The following is a 21,872-nucleotide window of genomic DNA, read 5'->3' on the forward strand; positions in this document are numbered from 1 at the left end:
TCATTATACCTTATGATCACCACATTGCGACGTTGCTTGTTAGGTACTATCATGAACAAGTAGTTCACCAAGGGCGACACATCACAGAAGGTGCAATTAGATCCGCAGGTTTCTGGATTCTTGGTGGCAAACGCTTGGTATCAGCTGTTATACACAAATGTGTCATCTGTCGCAAACTGCGAGGAAGATTACAAACTCAAAAGATGGCAGAGCTACCTGAGGACAGATTAATTGCTCAACCACCTTTCACCAATGTGGGCTTAGATGTATTTGGTCCGTGGTCTGTTTTAACCCGTCGCACTAGAGGAGGCAGCACAGACAGTAAACGATGGGCAGTCCTTTTCACTTGTTTGTCTACCCGTGCTGTACACATAGAGCTGGGGGAAAGGGGAATAGCCGCTCCAGGTGGGAACCCAGACATACATCCACCGTTGCAGACAGCTCAGGTGCAGGCAATGCACTTAGCAAAGCAGGAACAAAGATTGTCTCTGGACAGCTGCACACTGAACAAATTGTAGCCTTTATTGAAAAAGGACAGCACTACAAGTCACAGTAAAGTGAAAAAAAACTGCTGACGCATTTCGCACTAACACTAGTGCTTAGTCATAGCATAGTCTATGACTTAGCACTCGTGTTAGTGCGAAACGCGTCAGCAGTTTTATTTTATTTCACTTTGCTGTGACTTGTAGTGCTGTCCTTTTTTCAATAAAGGCTACAATTTGTTCGGTCTGCGGCTGTCCAGAGACACTCTTTGTTTCTGCTTTGTACACATAGAGCTACTTGAAGCCATGTCAACATCAAGCTTTATTAATGCCTTGAGGAGATTCTTTTCAATTCGTGGCCCAGCAAAACTGCTCTGTTCTGACAGAGGAACAGACTTTGTGGGAGCCTGTGACAGCGAATCACAATTGCAAGACTTTCTCCAAGACAGAGGATGTACATGGGTCTTTAATCCTCCACACTCCTCACACATGGGTGGTGTCTGGGAGAGACTTATAGGTATTGCCAGGCGAATCTTGGACGCTATGTTGCTACAAGCCAAACCTGCCCACATGACCCATTAGACTTTAAGCACCTTTATGGCAGAGGTTGCAGCTATTATGAATGCCAGGCCTATAGTTCCTGTGTCCTCAGACCCAGATACACCTATGGTCCTTACCCCAGCAATGTTGTTGACTCAAAAGGTGAACTCCTTGTCTGCTCCATCTGGAACCATAAGTACAACACAAGTTCATGCGAAACAATGGAAGCAAGTACAATGCTTGGCAGACACCTTTTGGAAAAGATGGAAGAGAAAGTATCTGTCAAATCTGCAACGCCGTAGGAAATGGACTGAGGATCGCCCAAATGTAAAAGTGGGTGATGTTGTTCTGTTGAAGGACAGCCAAGAGGGCAGGAACCAGTGGCCCGTAGGACTTGTTAATGCTCTACCAAGCAGGGATTAGAAAGGTGGAGGTCAAGATTGTAAAAAATGAGACAGCCAGAATTTATCTCAGACCTATAACTGACATTATAGTTTTGATCTCAGATTAGCTAGGATTCCATTTTCCTGTTTATATGTTTTTTTTTTGCATAGCAGTAGTTATTTAGGTAGTGACATAATAAATTATGCCATACAGGGAGTGTTCTGCACATATTGTCCATAGTAAATATGTGCCATTACAGATTATACTGCAAAGTTAGTTTGACGTTGCTGCCATCCAGTGGTCAGAGTTGGTTATTTTGCCAGAAAGGCAGTAACCTTTAACCTGGAACTGTATTTCCTCCATTTCATGCCTGCTCCTGGATCTAGCAGACTCATGCATGAGAAGCTCTCAAAACATAGTTACATAAAACATTCCTGGACTAGTGATGGAATTGTCTGTAAGTAGTCTTACTGATGGACTGAGGCTGCTGTGTAATGTTTAATGTACTGACACATATGTTTTGTTTATGCTTATGTTGTAGTTTTACAGTTATTCAGAAAAAAGAATACATACAGATCTGATGTCTCACGTTTCTTGACTTCTGAATTATTGTTAAGCTGTCTGACTAGTGTTATACAACAGTTCAATAACGCGAAGCAGAACAAGTCCCATGAGGCATTGCAAGGCTGACAGTTACAAGTGTAGCGCCTGGTTACTTTGAAGTGCCGGTGCTATTTAAATTTAAAGGGAGATCAGAGTGTAGTTAAACTCTGATCCAAATTGTTATGCTTAAAACAGGGCCTCTGTCTCAGCTTGGCTGTACTGTGGGCTTATTCTGTTGTACTGGGGTGTTCTTCCCACCCCTGTGCAGTAGGTGGCAGCAGTGGAGTCAAGGTTTGGGTGCTCTTCCCCAGCAGCCAATCAGGAGGGTTTAGCCTCGCTGTGCATGCTGGGGGAGAATATTTATGGGGCAGACGCCATTGGTTTGGGGTCTTTTTCGTCCAGTGTGGCACCCACCTTTAGGGTGGCCACATCACGACGCCCCGGCGTTATGGCCTACCTGGCCGGGGCATGTGCGTGCCACGCGGTGTTCCTGTTTTCGGGGCCATGTTGGCCCGGAACATCTGAGCAGCGACGGGGACCCAGTGAGCAACTGGGTTCCCACCTTTGAGGATCCCAAGCGGTATTGCTGTTCGGTGGGGAGTCTGTCTGAGGAGCGCCAATGAGTGGCTGGCGATCCAAAAGGATTTCGACAAACCACCGGGGATCAAGGTAGCCGGACACTGAAGGATTGATCAACTGTCAGTCGGTACCTGGGCGACATTAAGAAGGAGATCCAGGCGTAAATTAACCTAAGGAGGATTACCTCTGTAACTGCAACCAGCGAGGGCCTGTGGCAGAGGTGTCTCCCTGAAGTCCATTTAGGAGGGTCTGTGGCAGAGACTTTATCCTACAAATGTTCGAGTGATACTCCGGCTGCCAGGTCAGAGAGAGGGGCCTGTCCGGGTACACTAAACCCACTCAGGCAGGAGTGGTACGGAAAGTGTTACATATGGGAACAGGATTGTTCCAAATACTACGCCTGAATCTGCTGTTCTCCATCTTCCTGCAAACTATATCCCTTTCACCACCAGTTCATTGTTTTTACCCGGCTGGGTAATAAAGAGCACAGCAAAGACACTTGTTGCGGACCTTCTTTTACTATTGCTATATGCACCATTCACCCCTAGGAATTCAGAAGAGCCACGAGGTAAATGTGCCACCCAAAACAACCAGCAGCTCCTTGGGGGGTAGTGCTACACAAGCATGACTCCCACAGGCAGAGGCATGATGGCACTTGTAGTTTTGCAACAGCTGGAGGGCTGCCTGCCCTAAAGGCTTTGTTTATAAACAGTGTTTCAAGGCATTCAGATGAGTAAAAAGCAGTAAACACACCACACCAATGGTTAGAATTGTATTTTTAATGAAAATAACTGATAGAAAAAAAAGCAGCAATGCCTTGCAGGATTTAGACCTTCCCCTTCATCAGAGCTAAAACAGCAGTATAAAAGTTCCCTTAATATGATAAAATTCATAAAAATTCAGTCATTCATAAAAATGTATTAATTTATAAAAGTTATCCATTTAAAAAAAAGTAGGGCTGGGGAGCAGGAGGATGCATCAGGCTTCATCAGGGGAAGGGGGCAAAAATAACCATCGTTTTCCTGTCAGAAGCAGTTTTGTGCAGACAATTCTTTGTGTATCGGCAACATCTGTTCCATGCGAAAGACTGTTCAGTTCTTCAGGGTATATTGTCAATAAAATATGATCATGTCTGCTTCCAGAAAATGTAAACACTGTGGTATGTCTGCCTGACTGGCTAAAGTGATGCCTACTTGCCTACTATAAAGTGACTGACAGTCAATATACTAGATACATTTTATAATTAAACTTAAACTAACTTTCTAAGTTTTTCTTAAAGTTTAATAAGAAAAAATAACTTACGTCAGTGCTACAGTTTGAATTTCTAACGTATTTGTGTAAACTGTGAAGTTAAGTCATGGATTGTGGAAACGAACTAGTGTCGGGTGATTGTATATAGTGTATACCACATTTACCACTGACTAATGCAGAGTTGCAATGCAAGAAGATTAGCTAAAAGTAGCTGGATCTGTAAGTGTGTTATAATTAATCGAAATTAGTCAATAAAAAAAAAAAAAAACGATTAATCGAACACGAAAATTTTAATCAGTAACAGCCCTATAAAAAAGGGATAACAAATTGATTTTCAAAACTACTGTTGTAAAACGTAGCCGTTTAAGGCTCATTCACACCAGAACGTGGTGTGTGGGAAACCCTTGTTCAATGTGCATTTCCTGCACCACAGTTAAAACACTAGGTGTGCAACCTGCTGTGGGTATCATATTCCTAGGGACAGCCCAAAACGCAGCTCTTTTTCTTGCACTGGATAACATGGTACCGCAGTACCATGCAATTCGGGTCAGTTTTTGAAAGGCAATGCATGCACTACTTATAGTGCAATTCAGGGAGTGATTCTTACTGTAGGGGGGCGTGGCCGTAGGCTTGATGTCACTGATCGTCGTTCCCTATAGCAGGGAACAGATGATCAGTGTCACTGCCACACAGAAGAATGGGGAAGGTGTGTTTACACATACCCCTCCCCATTCTTCAGCTCCTGTGACCGATCGCGGGACACCGATCGGATCCCACGGGTGCGGAGCTTCAGCGGCGCACTCGCGACCCCATGGCTGGTCTCTTAAAGGCAACGTACAGGTACGTGCCTGTGCCCAGCTGTGCCCTTCTGCCGACATATATCGGCGTGAAGGGGTCTTTAAGTGGTTAATGAAGGCCTAAGGCCGAAACGCATCAGCATTTTTGGATGATGTTACTGCTGTAATGCTACAATAAATATTTTCTATGGAGAAGCTGTCGAGTGGCCGGCCTGTACTTTCTATGGATTTATTGCTAATGGATATCAAATATTGATTACAAAAATAGATCATACAACTATAGGCTTGGTTGGTAAGAGACACAAAAAAAAAAATTCACCACCTTGATGAAAAATGTGGGGCGAGATCTTTTTTTTTAGATCTAAAAATCAGTGTCCAACAAGTTGACCAAGTGCCTTAAAAAACAATCCAGTATGCACCAATGAAAAAATTATGGCCAATTGCTACTATACATTAAATAATTTAAATAAACATTTCTGAAAGTGCTTTAACAAAGTGAATAAAATAAATATAGCATATATGGTTTGTCATATATTCACAGAACTCACTGGACTTCATAAATATTAATATTTGGGAGAATTCAGAGACCAAGCTGGACAAGGAGGAGGAAGCATATATGGGCTTGAATATTGAAATTACAATTTCTTGAATACCTATTCTTGAGCAGTTCACCTTTCAGAACATATTACACTTGTAAAGTAGTAAAAGTAGAAAAAAAAAAAAGAGATGAACAAAAAAGGGACTTGACATTCGTAAACTGGAACAAAGGATCGGACAGAAATGTAGACTCCAGACGAGGCTTGCAAAGTCGTGGAAGTAGGACATGTTGTAACATCTGGAGAAGACATGAAAATAATATCTGGTTATTCCAATATTTTAGGCGATCCGTAACTGTAGTGAAAGTATTACTATGTGTTGAAAACCAGCTCTGAGCACAATTGGCAAACACCCGACATAAAAGCCTATCCCTATTGCAAGACTACTGTTTTTGTGATAAAACATAGAATTCACAGTGACCCGCTTCTCACCTCTGGAGCCATAGGCATTATGGAGAAGTTCACAATAGGGGCACTTTTCTATGGAAGCAGATTCTTGCCACCCACATGGAAGGTGCCCTAAGCAGTTAGAAACAGACTGGAACCTTGACTAGACACGTGAGTTTGTTGTGTATTTTTTCAGTGATTTACTCCACAGTGCCTACAGCTAGAAAAGTCAGCAAGTTTGTTTTAAAACACTTACCACTTGTTAGGAACATGTATAGTGCCCTGAAAAAGTATTCATACCCCTTGAAATTTTCCACATTTTGTCATGTTACAACCAAAAACGCAAATGTATTTTATTGGGATTTTATGTGATAGATCAACACAAAGTGGCACATAATTGTGAAGCACTCATGTATCAAAGCGGGTTTCCCCATAGGAAATAATGGAAACTCATATAATCCGTTCCAGTGGCTCTGCTAGTGTATGCAGTACTGCATGTAAACAGAGGTGTGGGGGATCGCCGGGAGCCATTCAGAAACGCTCGGAGAGCACTCAGAGCCGATCAGATAGGCTCGGAGGGACTCGGGAACGGAGTGTTTCCGAGCGGCTCTGTACGGCTCAGAGTGTCACCGGCACCCCCACACGTCTGACCAAATGTAGTACTGCACACCCCAGAGGCTTGAATCCTGCTCGTTTTGCGAGACAACGCTTGAAAACCGAGCCAGTATCTAAAAAAATAAAATAATAGCTATTATTGCGAAACGCTCGTAAACTGTGTTACTCGCATTGGAAGGTATTACTGTAATAGGAATAAAAGTGCTCCAAAAAATAATTTAAGCACCCATCCCTCCGCATACCAAAGTCACGCCCACATGTAATGTAATGTAAATGGTGTTCAAACCACACATGTGAGGTATCTCTATGATCTCTATGATTGATGAACGAGAGCAATTATTATAGACTACGCCTCCTCTGTAACTCTAAACATATATCCAGTAAAAAAAAAAAATTACAGCGTCGCCTATGGAGATTTTTAAGTATCGTAGTTTGTTGCCATTCCACTAGCGTGCACAAATTTAAAGCGCAACATGTTAGGTATAAATATACTCAGCATAACAGCATCTTTCACATTATACAAAAAGTTGGGCTAATTTTACTGTTTTTTTTTATGCAAAAAAGTGAATTTTCCCCAAAAAAAATGCGTTTGAAAGACCGCTACGCAAATATCGTGTGAGCTAATATATTGCAACAATCGCCATTTTATTCTCTTGGGTCTCTGCTAATATATATATATTTTTTATTATTATGTTTGGGGTTCTAAGTAATTTGCTAGCAAAAAATACTAAAAATAACTTGTAAGCAAAATGTTCAAGAAAAGGCCTGGTCTTAAAGTGACTAGAGAAATGTTAATTTCAATTTTGTAGGGAGGGAGGGAGAGAGGAGAACTGCCGCTTGAGTTGCCTAGGTGGCATGAGCGGTAGTGGGATCTGGGTACCTGTCAAAACTAGGTACCCGCTCCCCCCTCCCTAAAAAATGCCATGACAAATGTGGCATGCGAGGGGGTGAGAAGTCCTTAAAGAGATTTTATGCATTAAGGTGAAAACACTTCTGTCAGTCACCGGCCCCCCAGCACCCCCGTTTTACTTACCTGAGCCCTGGAATGTCCCACGGTGAGGACGTGCAGTCTCTCTGCACGGGATTCTCGGTTCTTGATTGGATAGATTGATAGCAGCGCAGCCATTGGCACCCACTGCTGTCAATCAAATCCAATGATGCGGGCGCCGGGGGGCAGGGCCAAGTCCTGCATTCGGCGGCTATGCCAAATGCTGGACTCGGGCATATTCTTTAAACTGCTTTTATTTTTGCTACTGTAGACAATTCTGTATCCTGGCCTAGGCCAACAAGACCCAGGCCTAGGGCAGCACTTTGCAGGTGGGCAGCATGAAAAGACTGTTAGTGTAGCGCCAGTCTTATGGGGCGGACTGGGCTGAGAGGCAAATGAGTCTAGCTCCCCCCATTAAGTGACCGCACTGCTTCTGGTAAGCGGGAGGCCGGCATTCCGCAACTCTGGGAAGGGGGGGGGGGTAGTCGCTGCTTAAAATTTTGACTGTCCTATCATCCTAGACCACAAACCTTCCTCACTGTCTATATGTTTTCTGCTGCACCATTGCCATGGTTATATATTCTTAGTCCTCTCCATAAAATTATCAGAAATGTGTGCTTAAAGTAGAACTGTAGGCAACACTTTTTTAATTTTGGATAGCGTAAGGGAGGGTTATAGCCCCTGTCAGCACTGGCGTAGCAAGGGGGGGGGGCAGGGGGTGCTGGGGCCCCGGGCGCGAAATTTAGGGGGGCGACTTTCCGTGCCTCTACCTAATTTTAAATCCCTGTGTCACCGACACGGATGTCTGGACTCCGGACTGGCCAGCAGCCACCATGTTTAATGTCCTCCAGCGCCCTGTGATTGGGCATATGGGGGTCATGTGAGGAGTGGGGCTGGAAGTCCCGCCTCCGCACATGACCGCCATACGCCCAATCACAGAGCGCCGGGAAAGTCTGAACATGGCGGCGGCCGGCGGGAGACTTCAGACACTGCAAGTGTAAGCCGCCGTCTTCCCCTGCGGTACGGCGCTGTGTAGAGGGAGTTGCAGCATGGAGCGGGCATGCTGGGTGTGGATGGCGCTGGCGGCCGGCGGGGAAGAGAGTCGGGACTCCGAAGCAGTTCTGGGGTCCTGTCCGTCCTGAGGAGAGTCCTGGAGGAGTCTCTGGAGAAGAGCAGAGTCAGACAGAGGTAAGGAGGACTCTGAGGATCGATTTTCACCAAGCTGGGGGGAGGGGGGTGCGAGTATTGCAGGAAGTAGGACTTCTACTGTAGGTGTCAGTGTCAGTGTAGGTGTCAGTGTAGGGGTAGGTGTCAGTGTAGGGGTAGGTGTCAGTGTAGGGGTCAGGTCAGTGCAGGGGTCAGTGCAGGTGTCAGTGCAGGTGTCAGTGTTAGTGTATAGGTCAGGTCAGTGCAGGTGTCGGGGTCAGTGTAGGTGTCGGGGTCAGTGTAGGTGTCGGGGTCAGTGTAGGTGTCGGGGTCAGTGTAGGTGTCAGTGTTAGGGGTCAGTGTTAGGGGTCAGTGTAGGTGTCAGTGTAGGGGTAGGTGTCAGTGTAGGGGTAGGTGTCAGTGTAGGGGTAGGTGTCAGTGTAGGTGTCGGTGCAGGGGTCAGTGTCAGTGTCGGTGTAAGTGTATGTGTCAGGTCAGTGCAGTGGTCAGGTCAGTGCAGGGGTCAGGTCAGTGCAGGGGTCAGTGCAGGTGTCAGTGTTGGTGTAAGTGTCGGTGTATGGGTCAGTGCAGGGGTCAGTGTAAGTGTCAGTGTAGGTGTATGTGTCAGGTCAGTGTATGTGTCAGGTCAGGTCAGTGCAGGGGTCAGGTCAGTGCAGGTGTAAGTGTCGGTGTCAGTGTCGGTGTATGTGTCAGGTCAGGTCAGTGCAGGTGTCAGTGTCAGTGCAGGGGTCAGTGTAAGTGTCAGTGTATGTGTCAGGTCAGTGTATGTGTCAGGTCAGTGCAGGGGTCAGTGTAGGTGTCAGTGTTAGTGTATAGGTCAGGTCAGTGTAGGTGTCGGGGTCAGTGTAGGTGTCGGGGTCAGTGTAGGTGTCGGAGTCAGTGTAGGTGTCGGGGTCAGTGTAGGTGTCGGGGTCAGTGTAGGTGTCGGGGTCAGTGTAGGTGTCGGGGTCAGTGTAGGTGTCAGTGTAGGGGTAGGTGTCAGTGTTAGGGGTAGGTGTCAGTGTAGGGGTCAGTGTCAGTGCAGGGGTCAGTGTAGGTGTCAGTGTTAGTGTATAGGTCAGGTCAGTGTAGGTGTCGGGGTCAGTGTAGGGGTCGGTGTCAGTGTAGGGGTCGGTGTCGGGTCAGTGTGTCGGTGTCGGGTCAGTGTGTAGGTGTCGGGTCAGTGTGTAGGTGTCGGGTCAGTGTGTAGGTGTCGGGTCAGTGTGTAGGGGTCAGGTTAGTGTAGGAGTCAGTGTAGGGGTCAGGGGTCAGTGCCATTACCGGTTAAACTTTCACATATACACGATCGGCGGCTCTATAGCCTGCCAATTGTGTATATGTGCTGGCTGCGTGCCCCCCTACCCCCCTCCAGTACTGCCGCCACCCCCCCTCCTGACCCCTCACCTTTAATCCCGGGATCCGCTGCCCCATCTGCGGCCCGGGACCGGCTCAGGAGGGTGTCAGGAGGTAAGATGGGAGGGAGACCAGCATCTTCCTCCTTGCTGATCTCCCTCCAGGCTGTGAATGCAGAAGTGACGTGTATTACATCTGCATTCACCTGTCAGTCATCTGGCTGCTATAGCCAGAGAGGAGAAGCAGATCTGTGCTTCATCAGCTTCTTTTGGGGTCCCCAGGTGACATTAGGGGTCCTAGAGACCCCTAATGTCTCCATAAAGAGGACCTGTCAGTGTACCTGTGCTATTATATAGGGGGATTTGTATCCCCCTATGTAATAGCAATGACATCAAGTGTAAAAAAACATAAAAAGAGGGCAAAAATGTGTAACTATATAAACAGTTTTAAAAAAATCTCCAAAATGTTTAAGTCCCCCACGTTTACGCACATATAAACGTGGATGTTTATATAAGGGGGGGGGGCGAAAAAAAATGTTCCGCCCCCGGCGCCCATAACTCTGGTTACGCCACTGCCTGTCAGTTTATTTTTTATCATCCCTGTCCCATTGAAGAGATTTCCATTCACTTCCTGCCCCATAGCCAAACAGGAAGTGAGAGGAAATCTATGCAAATTAAAGGGGTTGTAAAAGTACCAGTTACACTTACCGTTAACAGATTTTCTAGGAAGTCTTCCAGGACGGCACACCTGAGATGACGGTCCCACCTGACAGGAAACACAATCAACAACAGAGTTTAAAAGGCCCCACCCTTCCCTCCAGGCCCGGACTGGGACAAAAAATAGGCCCGGGCATTTTAGACTGAGCAGCCCGGGGGGGGGGGGGCACGCGGCGGGGGTTAATGATGGAATGCCCGCACAGAGAGAGAGACTGTTCCACATTTGTGGCACAGAGAGAGAAATCACTCCACATTGCTGGAACAGAGAGAAATCATTCGACATTTCCCATTGTTGTACTGAAGTCAGTTGATAGATCGGAGTCTGTATAACCAGTCTGCACTGGCAGAATTTCAATCTATTTATGATGGCCTAAGTCCACCAGTCTCTGAGTTTAATAATATCCTCAAATCTTCTGAAAGGGGTTCTCAACTTAGGTTTAGAAATTCACTTTGAACTCCACCTTATTTCCAGAACTCTCATTATGTATTAGATGTGCAAAGAATAAGGTGAGAGAACATCTAATACCTATAAAGAGTAATGAAAATAAGGTGGAGTACAAAGTGAAATATCTGGAGGGACTGGCTGAGGTTAAAACAGGCAGGGAGGAAATTAGGCATCACCTCCTTACTGTCTGTCAAATGCCTCTGAAAAGTGACATGAGAATTGATAACTTTTCAGTGGAGTATCTGTGAGTGCAAGCCTTTTGGCTCACACTGGTGCTCAACATTTTTTTGGGGGGAAGCAATCAAACTGAACAAAAACATCAAATGCAGCCACTGTGCCCCATTATATGCAGCCACTGTGCCCCATCAAATGCAGCCACTGTGCCCCATCAAATGCAGCCACTGTGCCCCATTAAATGCAGCCACTGTGCCCATCAAATGCAGCCACTGTGCCCCATCAAATGCAGCCACTGTGCCCCATCAAATGCAGCCACTGTGCCCATCAAATGCAGCCACTGTGCCCCATCAAATGCAGCCACTGTGCCCCATCAAATGCTGCCACTGTGACCCATCAAATGCAGCCACTGTGCCCCATCAAATGCAGCCACTGTGCCCATCAAATGCAGCCACTGTGCCCATCAAATGCAGCCACTTTGTCCCATCAGATACACACACACACATACATTTCACGGGTGGATTAAAGAGGAAGCAGGTGAGGCTGTTTGGGACTTGTTAAAAGTACAATCTTGATGTTTTTACAGCTCTCTCTATATATATATATATATATATATATATATATATATATATATATATACATATATATATAATTATATATAGCTGTAAAAACATCAAGATTGTACTTTTAACAAGTCCCAAAGAGCCTCACCTGCTTCCTCTTTAATCCACCCGTGAAATGTGCTCTCCCCCCCCCCCCTCCTCTCACACTAGTGCTTCTCTGCTAATATTCCCTCTCCATGTCAGCTTGCCAGAGCCCAGTGCACAGCGTGACACGCCTCCCCGGGGAGGCGGGGAGGCGTGTCACGCTGGGCTCTGGCAAGCAGACTGGGTGGAGCAAGATCGCTCCGGAGCTAGGCCGAAGCCGGGGACTTTCCTAGGCCTAGGCTCCGGAGCGCTCCGCGGATCGCGGGGTGTGCCGATCCGAACGGGGTGGCCCGTTCGGATCACGGATCGGTGACGATCCGTTACACCCCTAATCAAATGCAGCCACTGTGCCCCATCAAATGCAGCCACTGTGCCCCATCAAATGCAGCCACTGTGCCCCATCAAATGCAGCCACTGTGCCCCATCAAATGCAGCCACTGTGCCCCATCAAATGCAGCCACTTTGTCCCATCAAATGCAGGCCAGCAGGCCATTTGGGCATTTTTTTCAACTGCCCCTGAACACATTTAATGTTATCCTATGTGTCCATGCACACATTGCGTTTTAAAGCAGTTGGGTTTAGGGTCGTTTTTTCAGAAGAAAAATTTTGGGTTCAGACGCAAAAGTTTTCGTGTTTCAGACGCAAATCGCAGCAAATCGCTGCTAAACACAGCAAAACGCGGTACCGGCGTTTTGCCGCGATTTCGTTTATAGGCGTTTTTAAAGGTGATCTATTTTTTTACATTAGAAATCTCAAAAATGATGGCAAATTATGAAAAACCATAAAAAAAACATTAAAAAATGTAATTGCTTGCATTGCATTGTGGACAATCCACAACTTGTGGCAGGTGATGTGGCCAGGTGATTTGGCAAGTGGATAATCCACTTGAGGCAGGTGACGTGACAAGTGGACAATCCACAACTTGTGGCAGGTGTCGTGGTCAGGTGACGTGGCAAGTGGACAATCCACAACTTGTGGCAGGTGACATGGCCAGTTGACGTGGCAGGTGACGTGGCCAGGTGATGTGGCAGGTGACGTGGCCAGGTGACATGGCAAGTGGACAATCCACAACTTGTGGCAGGTGACGTGGCAAGGTGACGTGGCAAGTGGACAATCCACAACTTGTGGCAGGTGACGTGGCCAGGTGACATGGCAGATGACGTGGCAAGTGGACAATACACAACTTGAGGCAGGTGACGTGGCAAGTGGACAATCCACAACTTGTGGCAGGTGTCGTGGCCAGTGGACATTCCACAACTTGTGGCAGGTGACGTGGCCAGGTGATGTGGCAGGTGACGTGGCCAGGTGACGTGGCAAGTGGACAATCCACAACTTGTGGCAGGTGATGTGGCCAGGTGACGTGGCCAGTGGACAATCCACAACTTGTGGCAGGTGGCGTGGCCAGGTGTCATGGCAGATGACGTGGCAAGTGGACAATCCACAACTTGAGGCAGGTGACGTGGCAAGTGGACAATCCACAACTTGTGGCAGGTGACGTGGCCAGTTGACGTGGCAGGTGACGTGGCCAGTGGACATTCCACAACTTGTGGCAGGTGACGTGGCCAGGTGATGTGGCAGGTGACGTGGCCAGGTGACGTGGCAAGTGGACAATACACAACTTGTGGCAGGTGACGTGGCCAGTGGACAATCCACAACTTGTGGCAGGTGGCGTGGCCAGGTGACATGGCAGATGACGTGGCAAGTGGACAATACACAACTTGAGGCAGGTGACGTGGCAAGTGGACAATCCACAACTTGTGGCAGGTGACGTGGCCAGTTGACGTGGCAGGTGACGTGGCCAGTGGACATTCCACAACTTGTGGCAGGTGACGTGGCCAGGTGATGTGGCAGGTGACGTGGCAGGTGACGTGGCCAGGTGACGTGGCCAGTGGACAATCCACAACTTGTGGCAGGTGACGTGGCCAATGTACAATCCACTACTTGTGGCAGGTGGTGTGGCCAGGTGACATGGCAGATGACGTGGCAAGTGGACAATACACAACTTGAGGCAGGTGACGTGGCAAGTGGACAATCCACAACTTGTGGCAGGTGACGTGGCCAGTTGACGTGGCCAGTGGACATTCTACAACTTGTGGCAGGTGACGTGGCCAGGTGATGTGGCAGGTGACGTGGCCAGGTGACGTGGCAGGTGATGTGGCCAGGTGACGTGGCCAGTGGACAATCCACAACTTGTGGCAGGTGACGTGGCCAGTGGATAATCCACAACTTGTGGCAGGTGGCGTGGCCAGGTGACATGGCAGATGACATGGCAAGTGGACAATACACAACTTGAAGCAGGTGACGTGGCAAGTGGACAATCCACAACTTGTGGTAAGTGACGTGGCCAGGTGATGTGGCAGGTGACGTGGCCAGGTCACGTGGCCAGTGGACAATCCACAACTTGTGGCAATTGACGTGGCCAGTTGACGTGGCAGGTGACGTGGCCAGTGGACAATCCACAACTTGTGGCAGGTGACGTGGCCAGGTGACGTGGCAGGTGACGTGGCCAGGTGACATGGCAGGTGACGTGGCCAGTGGACAATCCACAACTTGTGGCAGGTGACGTGGCCAGGTGATTTGGCAAGTGCATAATCCACTTGTGGCAAGTGGACAATCCACAACTTGTGGCAGGTGACGTGGCCAGTGGACAATCCACAACTTGTGGCAGGTGATGTGGCCAGGTGATGTGGCAGGTGATGTGGCCAGGTGACGTGGCAGGTGACGTGGCCAGGTGACATGGAAAGTGGACAATCCACAACTTGTGGCAGGTGACGTGGCCAGTGGACAATCCACAACTTGTGGCAGGTGGCGCACTCGGCCAGCTCAGTGGCCTTTTTGCAGGACATTAGAGCAGCCCAGGGGGGAAATGCATTCTTGCAACCCAGCCCAGTCTGCCCCAAGGGCCTTGGTACACCTCTGGGTAGAAGTGACATGCGGGCCGCCGAGGGCCGTTCGCGGGCCGCGATCGGCCCGCGGGCCGCCAAGGGCCATTCGCGGGCTGCTACCGGCCCGCGGGCCGCCGCGGCCCACCGGGCATATGACCGGTATGCCCTATGGCCAGTCCGGGCCTGCTTCCCTCTGTCCCTCAGTTATGACAAAGTATAGACCCACACCGGTGCGGGGTGGGTACCTTCTGTGAACACAAACATCACCAACATTTAAGGGTGGAAAGTAGGCCTGCAGTCCTGGAAGACTTCCTAGAAAATCCGTTACCGGTAAGTGTAACTGGTACTTTTCTCCAGTCATCTTCCAGGACGGCACACCTGAGATGATGAGCAAGAAGTTCAGGCCAACCTTAGGGTGGGATCACCGCCTGTAGCACCTTCCTGCCGAATGCAAAGTCCTGAGGGGACAACAGCTCCACTCTGTAGTGCCTCAGAAAAGTATTTTGGCTCGTCCAATTTGCTGCTCTGCAGATTTGATCAATCGAAGCGCCTGCCCTTTCTGCCCAGGAGGTCGCCAGAGATCTGGTTGAGTAAGCTTTAATGTGAGTTGGAACAGGTTTTCCTGACTGTTCATAAGCTACTGCTATAGTCTAAGATACGAAGAAAGAGGATGGATAGCAGCACTCCAATGACCAAACGGTTGTCTTTTATTCAAATAAACACAGCAAGTACATCACTTCACAAGGTGCAACAAAGGAACAGGTAGATAGCCGACGCAATTCGCACTGAGCTAGTGCTTAATCATGGCATGATTAAGCACTAGCTCAGTGTGAAACGCGTCGGCTATCTACCTGTTCCTTTGTTGCACCTTGTGAAGTGATGTACTTGCTGTGTTTTTTTGAATAAAAGACAACCGTTTGGTCATTGGAGTGCGGCTATCCATCCTCTTTCTTCGTATCTTATGCATGGTCAGTGCATCGCCAGCACCCACGGTATCCTGAGTCAGTCCATCTCTACATAGTGACCCACCTGGAGCGGTGATCCCTTCTCTACTGCTATAGTCTGTTTAATCCACCTGGCTATCGTAAGCTTAGAGGCTTGAAGCCCTTTCTTTTGACTGGAGAAATTAATTAACAAATGATTTGATCTCCTGAACTCACTCACTCTATCCAAATAGGCTAGAAGGCACCTTCTAACATCTAATAAATGAAATCTTGCCTCTGCCATTTTTTGGGTTCTGACAAAAGGAGGGGAGAACAATCTCCTGTGACCTGTGGAATTCAGAGGTCACTTTCGGCAAATATAAAGGATCCTTTCTGAGGATAACCCTATCCTCTAAAAGCAACAAAAAAGTCTCTTTTATAGTCAGAGCTTGTAAATCACTAACCCTTCTGGCTGTCGTGATTGCCAGAAGAAAGGCCATCTTAAGTAAAATAAATTTAACAGAAATTTGAGCCACCGGCTCAAAAGGCTCTTTGGTTAGAGCATCTAGTACCAAGGATAAATCCCAAGGTGGAAACCTGATTGTTTTCACCGGGGGTTACCCTTTCCCTGGCTGTCAAAAATCTTTTTATCAGTGGGTTCAGGGCCAGTCTTTGGTCAAAAAATACTGATAAGGCTGCCACCTGAACCTTGAGTGTATTTACTGCCAAGCCCTAATCAACTCCCTCTTGGAGAAAATCTAGGACCAAAGGGACTGTTTGGAGAGGACCTTCTCTAGGTTGAGCCCAGCAAGAGAAGACTTTCCAGATCTCCTAGTGACTGGTTTCCTACTCTGCAAGAGTGTGTCAATCACCTTTTCCGAGCATCCCCTACGCCTGAGGATCTCCCTCTCAAACACCATGCCGACAGGGAAAGAAAACCTGGATCGGGATGCAACACTGGCCCCTGAGAGAGGAGATCGCGTCTGGACGGGAGATGCAGCGGAGGAGCCATCGACCACCATCTCATGTGGGGAACCATGCTCGCTTCGACCCCCAGGGTGTGATCAGAATAAGGTATCCTTTTGACCTGGATAACTTCTGTAGCACCGCCCTGATGAATGGGCTGCCTACTGAGGAAGTCTGCCTGAATGTTGATGGACCCTCTCACATGTACCGCCGAAACTGAGAGAATGTCTTTCTCCGCATCCCCCAGGATCGCCTGTGTCAGTTTCATCAGCCTGCTGGACCTTGTTCCCCCTGATGATTTAGGTAGGACACAGCTACTGCATTGTCCGAGAGGATTTGTACTTCTCTTACTTGTACCTGGTCTTTGAAAAAGTTTAGAGCTTTTCCGACCGCTAACAGTTCCCTGAAATTGGAGGAAGCTTTGCTCTGCTCTCGGTCACAAGGGCCCTGGATAAGAGATCTTCTATATGAGCTCCCCAGCCCCAGGCGCTTGCATCTGTAGTCAGAATCAATGGATTCTGTTGGGTCCAGGACTGCCCTTCTGACAGGTTGTCTGCGCTGAGCCACCAGTCTAGGGAGTTCCTTGCCTCTTTTGAAACGGACACTGTTATGTCCAGGGCTTCTCTTCTCCCGTCCCAGGAGGAGAGAAGGAATCCCTGGAGTTTCTGGGAATGGAATTGGGCCCAGTGAACCGCTGGGATGCAGGATGACATGAGTCCCAGCACTCTAATCATGGTCCTTAGAGAGACCTCTCTGGTACCAAGCAAAGCAGAGACTGCTCTTTGCACTTTGGTGATCTTTTCTTCTGGTAGTAAGATCTTTTGGTTCACTGAGTCCACCCGGTACCCTAGAAACACCTTGGATTGTGTGGGGTCTAGGGATGATTTCTCCTTGCCGATTAGCCACCCCAGATACTCTAGTGTGGACAGCACCTTGTCTCGGTCTGCCTGGAGTTGTTCCAAGGCCCGACTGAAGATCAGCATATTGTCCAAGTATGGGATCAAGGCTATCCCCTGGAGGTGTAGGAATTACACCACCTCGGCCAGAACCTTGGTAAAAATTCTTGGACTGGCGCTAGGCCAAAGGGGAGAGTCTTGAACTGCCAGTGTCGGACGCCCTGCTTTGTCTGCACTGCAAACCTCAGGAACTTCTGATGTTTCGGGGAAATGGGAACATGCAGGTAAGCATCCTTTAGGTCCAGTGTTATCATAAAGACTCCTTCCTGGAGGTGTCTTCTGACCGTGTAGATGCTTTCCATCCTGAACTTTTTGTAAACCAGGTGTTGGTTTAGTTTCCGTAGATTTATAATCAGACGGAATTTTCCGGAGTAAAACCCCTGGCCGATTTGATCTACTAGAACAGGAATGATGACTTGCTGTTCCGCTAGTTCCCGGACACTCTCCAATAGGCCCCCTGCTTTTAATGGGTCTTTGGGGAGATGGCTCAGGATAAAGTTTGGTGGAGGGGGAGACAGAAATTCTAACTTGTATCCCTCTTTTATCAGATTTAGAATATAAGGACTCTGCGTGATATTTTCCCACTGAGGGAGAAACCACGAGAGCCGTCCTCCAACATTTGGATACTTTGTTGGAAGTAGTAGCTCCGGAAAAAAGGATCCCACCTTTTCCTGATGAAAGAATTTTCCCAGATGGGGTTATTTTCGGATAGAAAGAAATGATACCATGTAGTAAAAAATTATATTTATTCACATGTTAAAAATCGGACAAAATTGGATAGCAAAAATGGATGGAGCATGAGTTGTAGCAGGTACACATACAGCGTTTACACAAGTGTATAAAACAGTACACAAATAAGTGTTTATACAATCAAAAATGTGCATTGTAGTATAAACAATCTAACGAACGTTTCGACCTTTAGAGGTCTTCTTCAGAGAATTTGTGTAGCTGAAAGGGAACACATAATGATTAGGCATCTCATGGTTATGATTTAAGTAATGAGAGGTACACTTTTAGGGTTTGCATCTGCTATTACAAAAAACCTTAGACTAGGAAAGCAGTATGTAAAAAAAAAAAATGCAATAAAAACGACAAATTTGTATGCATTTTATGCAAACAATAATATTAGATGGATTTTTAGTCCCTTTACCTTGGTGTAGTGTCTCAGTATAGTGCTGCGAACCGGACGGCAACATCAGGCGGCCCACTCAAAGACGGCCTCCATCCCAGGCGGTGTGACAGCTATCCACGCCATATGGAGCCCCTCGCTCAACACCACAAGAGGTCACCCCCAAAAGGGTGGGGCCAGAGATGGAAAGACCATACAGAAACCCAGGAAGGGTGGGGGAATGTCAGTAGAAAGGGGAGGAAATTTAATAAAGAGGCCTGTAAGCAGAATAATAAGGTTGGTATTCTGAATATTTCTATACATATGTATGTAGCAGGCATATATTATTAAGATGTTATTATTAAGGCTCTGGGGTAAAAGGTAAGGATGAACGACATGAGCCCACATTGGCTAAGGATGATAGGAGAGGAGTGCTCAGGGGTGCTGGAATACAGGTTTGGAGTGGTATATCTCTAGAATAAGGAAACATAGGTCTCCCTGAGGCAAGAAAGGGAAAAAAAGGAGGAAAAAAGGGAAAAGGAGGAAAAGGAAAGGGAGAAAGGGAAAAAGAAACATTATGAGAATAAAGAGAAAGAAAAAAGTCAGAGGAAAGGAAGAAGTGAGGAAAAGACAAAGCGAAAAGAGCAAAGAAAAGGGGAGAAAAGAAAGAAGATGAGAAGAAAAAGAAAAAGAAGAAGAAGGAGAAGAAAAAAGAGGGAAGAAAAAGGAAAAGAAAAATGTGGGTAAAAAAAGGGGGAAAAAATGGGGAGGAAAAAGCAGCATGTGTGAATAAAGAAAAAGGAAAAAAGAAAAAGTGTAAGTGAACAAGAATGCAGGTGGAAATAACAAAATAAAAAAAAATATGAAATGAAGATTAAATAAAAAATAAATAAATAATGAATAATAAATAAACAATCAATAAATTAAAAAAAGAGAAAAAATGGAGAAATGAGGGAGAATGTGATGAAATGTTAGGGTGTAATGTGATGAGGGAAGTGAGAAAAGGTGAATAAGATGAATAAGGATAGTGGAAATTGAGTGAAGTAAGATGTGGGGGAACGTGAGAGGGTGATGGAAAGGAATGAAAGGGGAGGTGAGAGTGATGGTGAACAAGAAGGGAAGGAGAGTGAAGGGGCTAGGGTGAGAGAGAAAAGGAAAAGAAAAAGGGGAAAAAAAGAAGAAAAAGTGTGCCACGGGTGTGGGGGGTGGGTGTGAAGGGAGTGACGGGAGGTCGGAAAGGCGAAGGGGGGGGGGACGGAGGAAGGGAAGATCACAGGAGAGGGGGTGAAAGGAAAAGGAGGGATGGGAAGAAAATGGGAGCAAGTGAAAGCACATGGGGGACAGTGGGGAAAGTGAGAAGTGCAGTGAGTGAAAGCGAATGGGCATCAAAAAACAGTGAGTGGAGATGAGCGGAATTGGTGGGAAACAAATCAGAGGGTAAATAAATGAATGGGGTCGGGAGAACTATACCTTTAAATTGTAGAGAATTGTTCTAGGATTTAAAAGAAAATTGAAGGCTTCCTGAGCAGAGATCACAGTGTCAGATCGAGATGCTGCTGGTATGTGAATAACAGCAGCAAGCAGACAGAGTGGTTCCCTCTTTGTTAAAAAAATATAAATGGGTCATATATAGAAAAAGAGCCAAATATCTGGCCAAGGAGGAGGTTTGGAAACCTAACTTACCTATAGCACAGAAACGAACAATGTGCTATACTTGGAGGTGCCAAAGTGATGCTTCCAAGCTAGCAAGGGAAACGAGGATATATATGCGACACCTGGCCTAATTAAGGGGATGGGAAGGGAAAACACCTGAAAGGTCCCGATCCACCCCCCTGTCCAATCAGGCACAACATCCCCCACCCACCCAGGTGGGTCAGGGTCCCAAAAACGCACCTGGTGAATAACCAGGTCCATGGCGGCGGTGGCCTCCTCGGCGTGTGCGCACGCCAACGGCGTCGGCTACTGCCGCCGTCTCCACCATCCCACGTAAAGATGTGACGTCACCTCGTGCGCGCGCACACGCGGTGCACGCCAACTGGGTGTGGAGGCGGTGCGTACATGCCACCAGCAGGGGGAGAGTGCGTTCCCCACACATGAGGCAGCCGTGCACTGTCGCCATCATGTGGGGAAACGTTATAGCGCAACTTCTTGCGCTAATATCTCACCCTGCTGGGCGGTGGACGGGGGGCTCCAGGGAGTGGCAGCTAAAGCAAGCCCAGGGGAAGGGGAAGCATCCACGGGGAGCCGCCGGAGGCATCGCCCAAGCCACTCAGCAGAGAGACAAATCACAAGGAAAAAGGACTTAATGTAAAAAAGGGGAATAATCCAGAGAAATATTCACATATGGATGGAATTAGAAAAACATGAGAGCAACAAAACAATCATAAGAAAATGCAGTTCCACATTATGATACACAGAGTAACATAAACAAAGGTGACCCTGTCACAACATACATGTATATTCTAAACAACATTACCATCGTATACTTGTCCTATGTACATGTGTACTACAGGTGTAAAGATTGTATAAAGTATTGTTCTAAAAGAGCATGGGATGTGGTAAGATGACAGACAGCGGGGGGCGGGCAGATGACATGTGTCACATGGACACATGGTGATCCCCCCCATCCATATAGGGGGAGGATCATCCTTTATCCATGGCTCCAAGATTTAAAGGAGCAAAAATGATTTGAATGCTTAGGAAGAAAATTTGGTTTTTGAAGGAGTCTGGAAGCTGGTGTAATCACGTTGTTCTCAATATTTTAAATACTAAGACCAAACGGAGAAATTCTAGTAAGCATAAATCTAAAAGGTGGTAATTTCATAGGATTTAAGGGAAAAGAAGATTATTGCGTTTTCCCAGATACAAATCCCTTAAGAAAGGGGGCAAAAGAAACTGATTCATTAAGCCCTGGCAAGGTGGTAGCTTGCAGTCGAAAAATCCATCGCTGCTCGTATTGCAGCAGGGTTTTGTTCCAATCTCTGCCTCTATCAGGAATGTGAATTCTATAGAGCGCGGTGAAGGTCACCTTTGGTACTGTGTAGTTATGTTGAAAGACTGCATGTCTCCCAATAGGGAGATAGAAGTTACCTATTTGCATACTATAGGTATGTTTGGCTATCCTTTGCCAGAACTCCTGTTTTGTCTTTCCAATATAGAAAGCCCCGCATTCGCATCCCATGAGGTAGACAATGCCCTGAGTTTGACAGTTGGTAAAATGAGAGGGTTTAAAGACATCCCCATTTGGGAGTCGAAAAGTCTTCTCCTTTCT

At 47.1% G+C, this 21,872-nt stretch overlaps 1 protein-coding gene across 1 annotated transcript in view; it reads left to right on the forward strand.

The window, feature by feature from the left end:
• The first annotated feature begins 1,749 nt into the window (after positions 1 to 1,749).
• LOC120936109 (C-type lectin domain family 2 member D-like) overlaps positions 1,750 to 21,872 on the forward strand; it is a 67,172-nt gene continuing 47,049 nt past the window's right edge. Inside the window, exon 1 of the mRNA XM_040348226.1 lies at positions 1,750 to 1,863. Within this exon, the coding sequence (XP_040204160.1) occupies positions 1,852 to 1,863 (12 nt within the window). The 5' untranslated portion in view covers positions 1,750 to 1,851. The remainder of the gene's footprint in view (positions 1,864 to 21,872) is intronic.

This window comes from Rana temporaria, chromosome 4 (assembly GCF_905171775.1).
Source record: "Rana temporaria chromosome 4, aRanTem1.1, whole genome shotgun sequence".
NCBI classification, from domain to species: domain Eukaryota; kingdom Metazoa; phylum Chordata; class Amphibia; order Anura; family Ranidae; genus Rana; species Rana temporaria.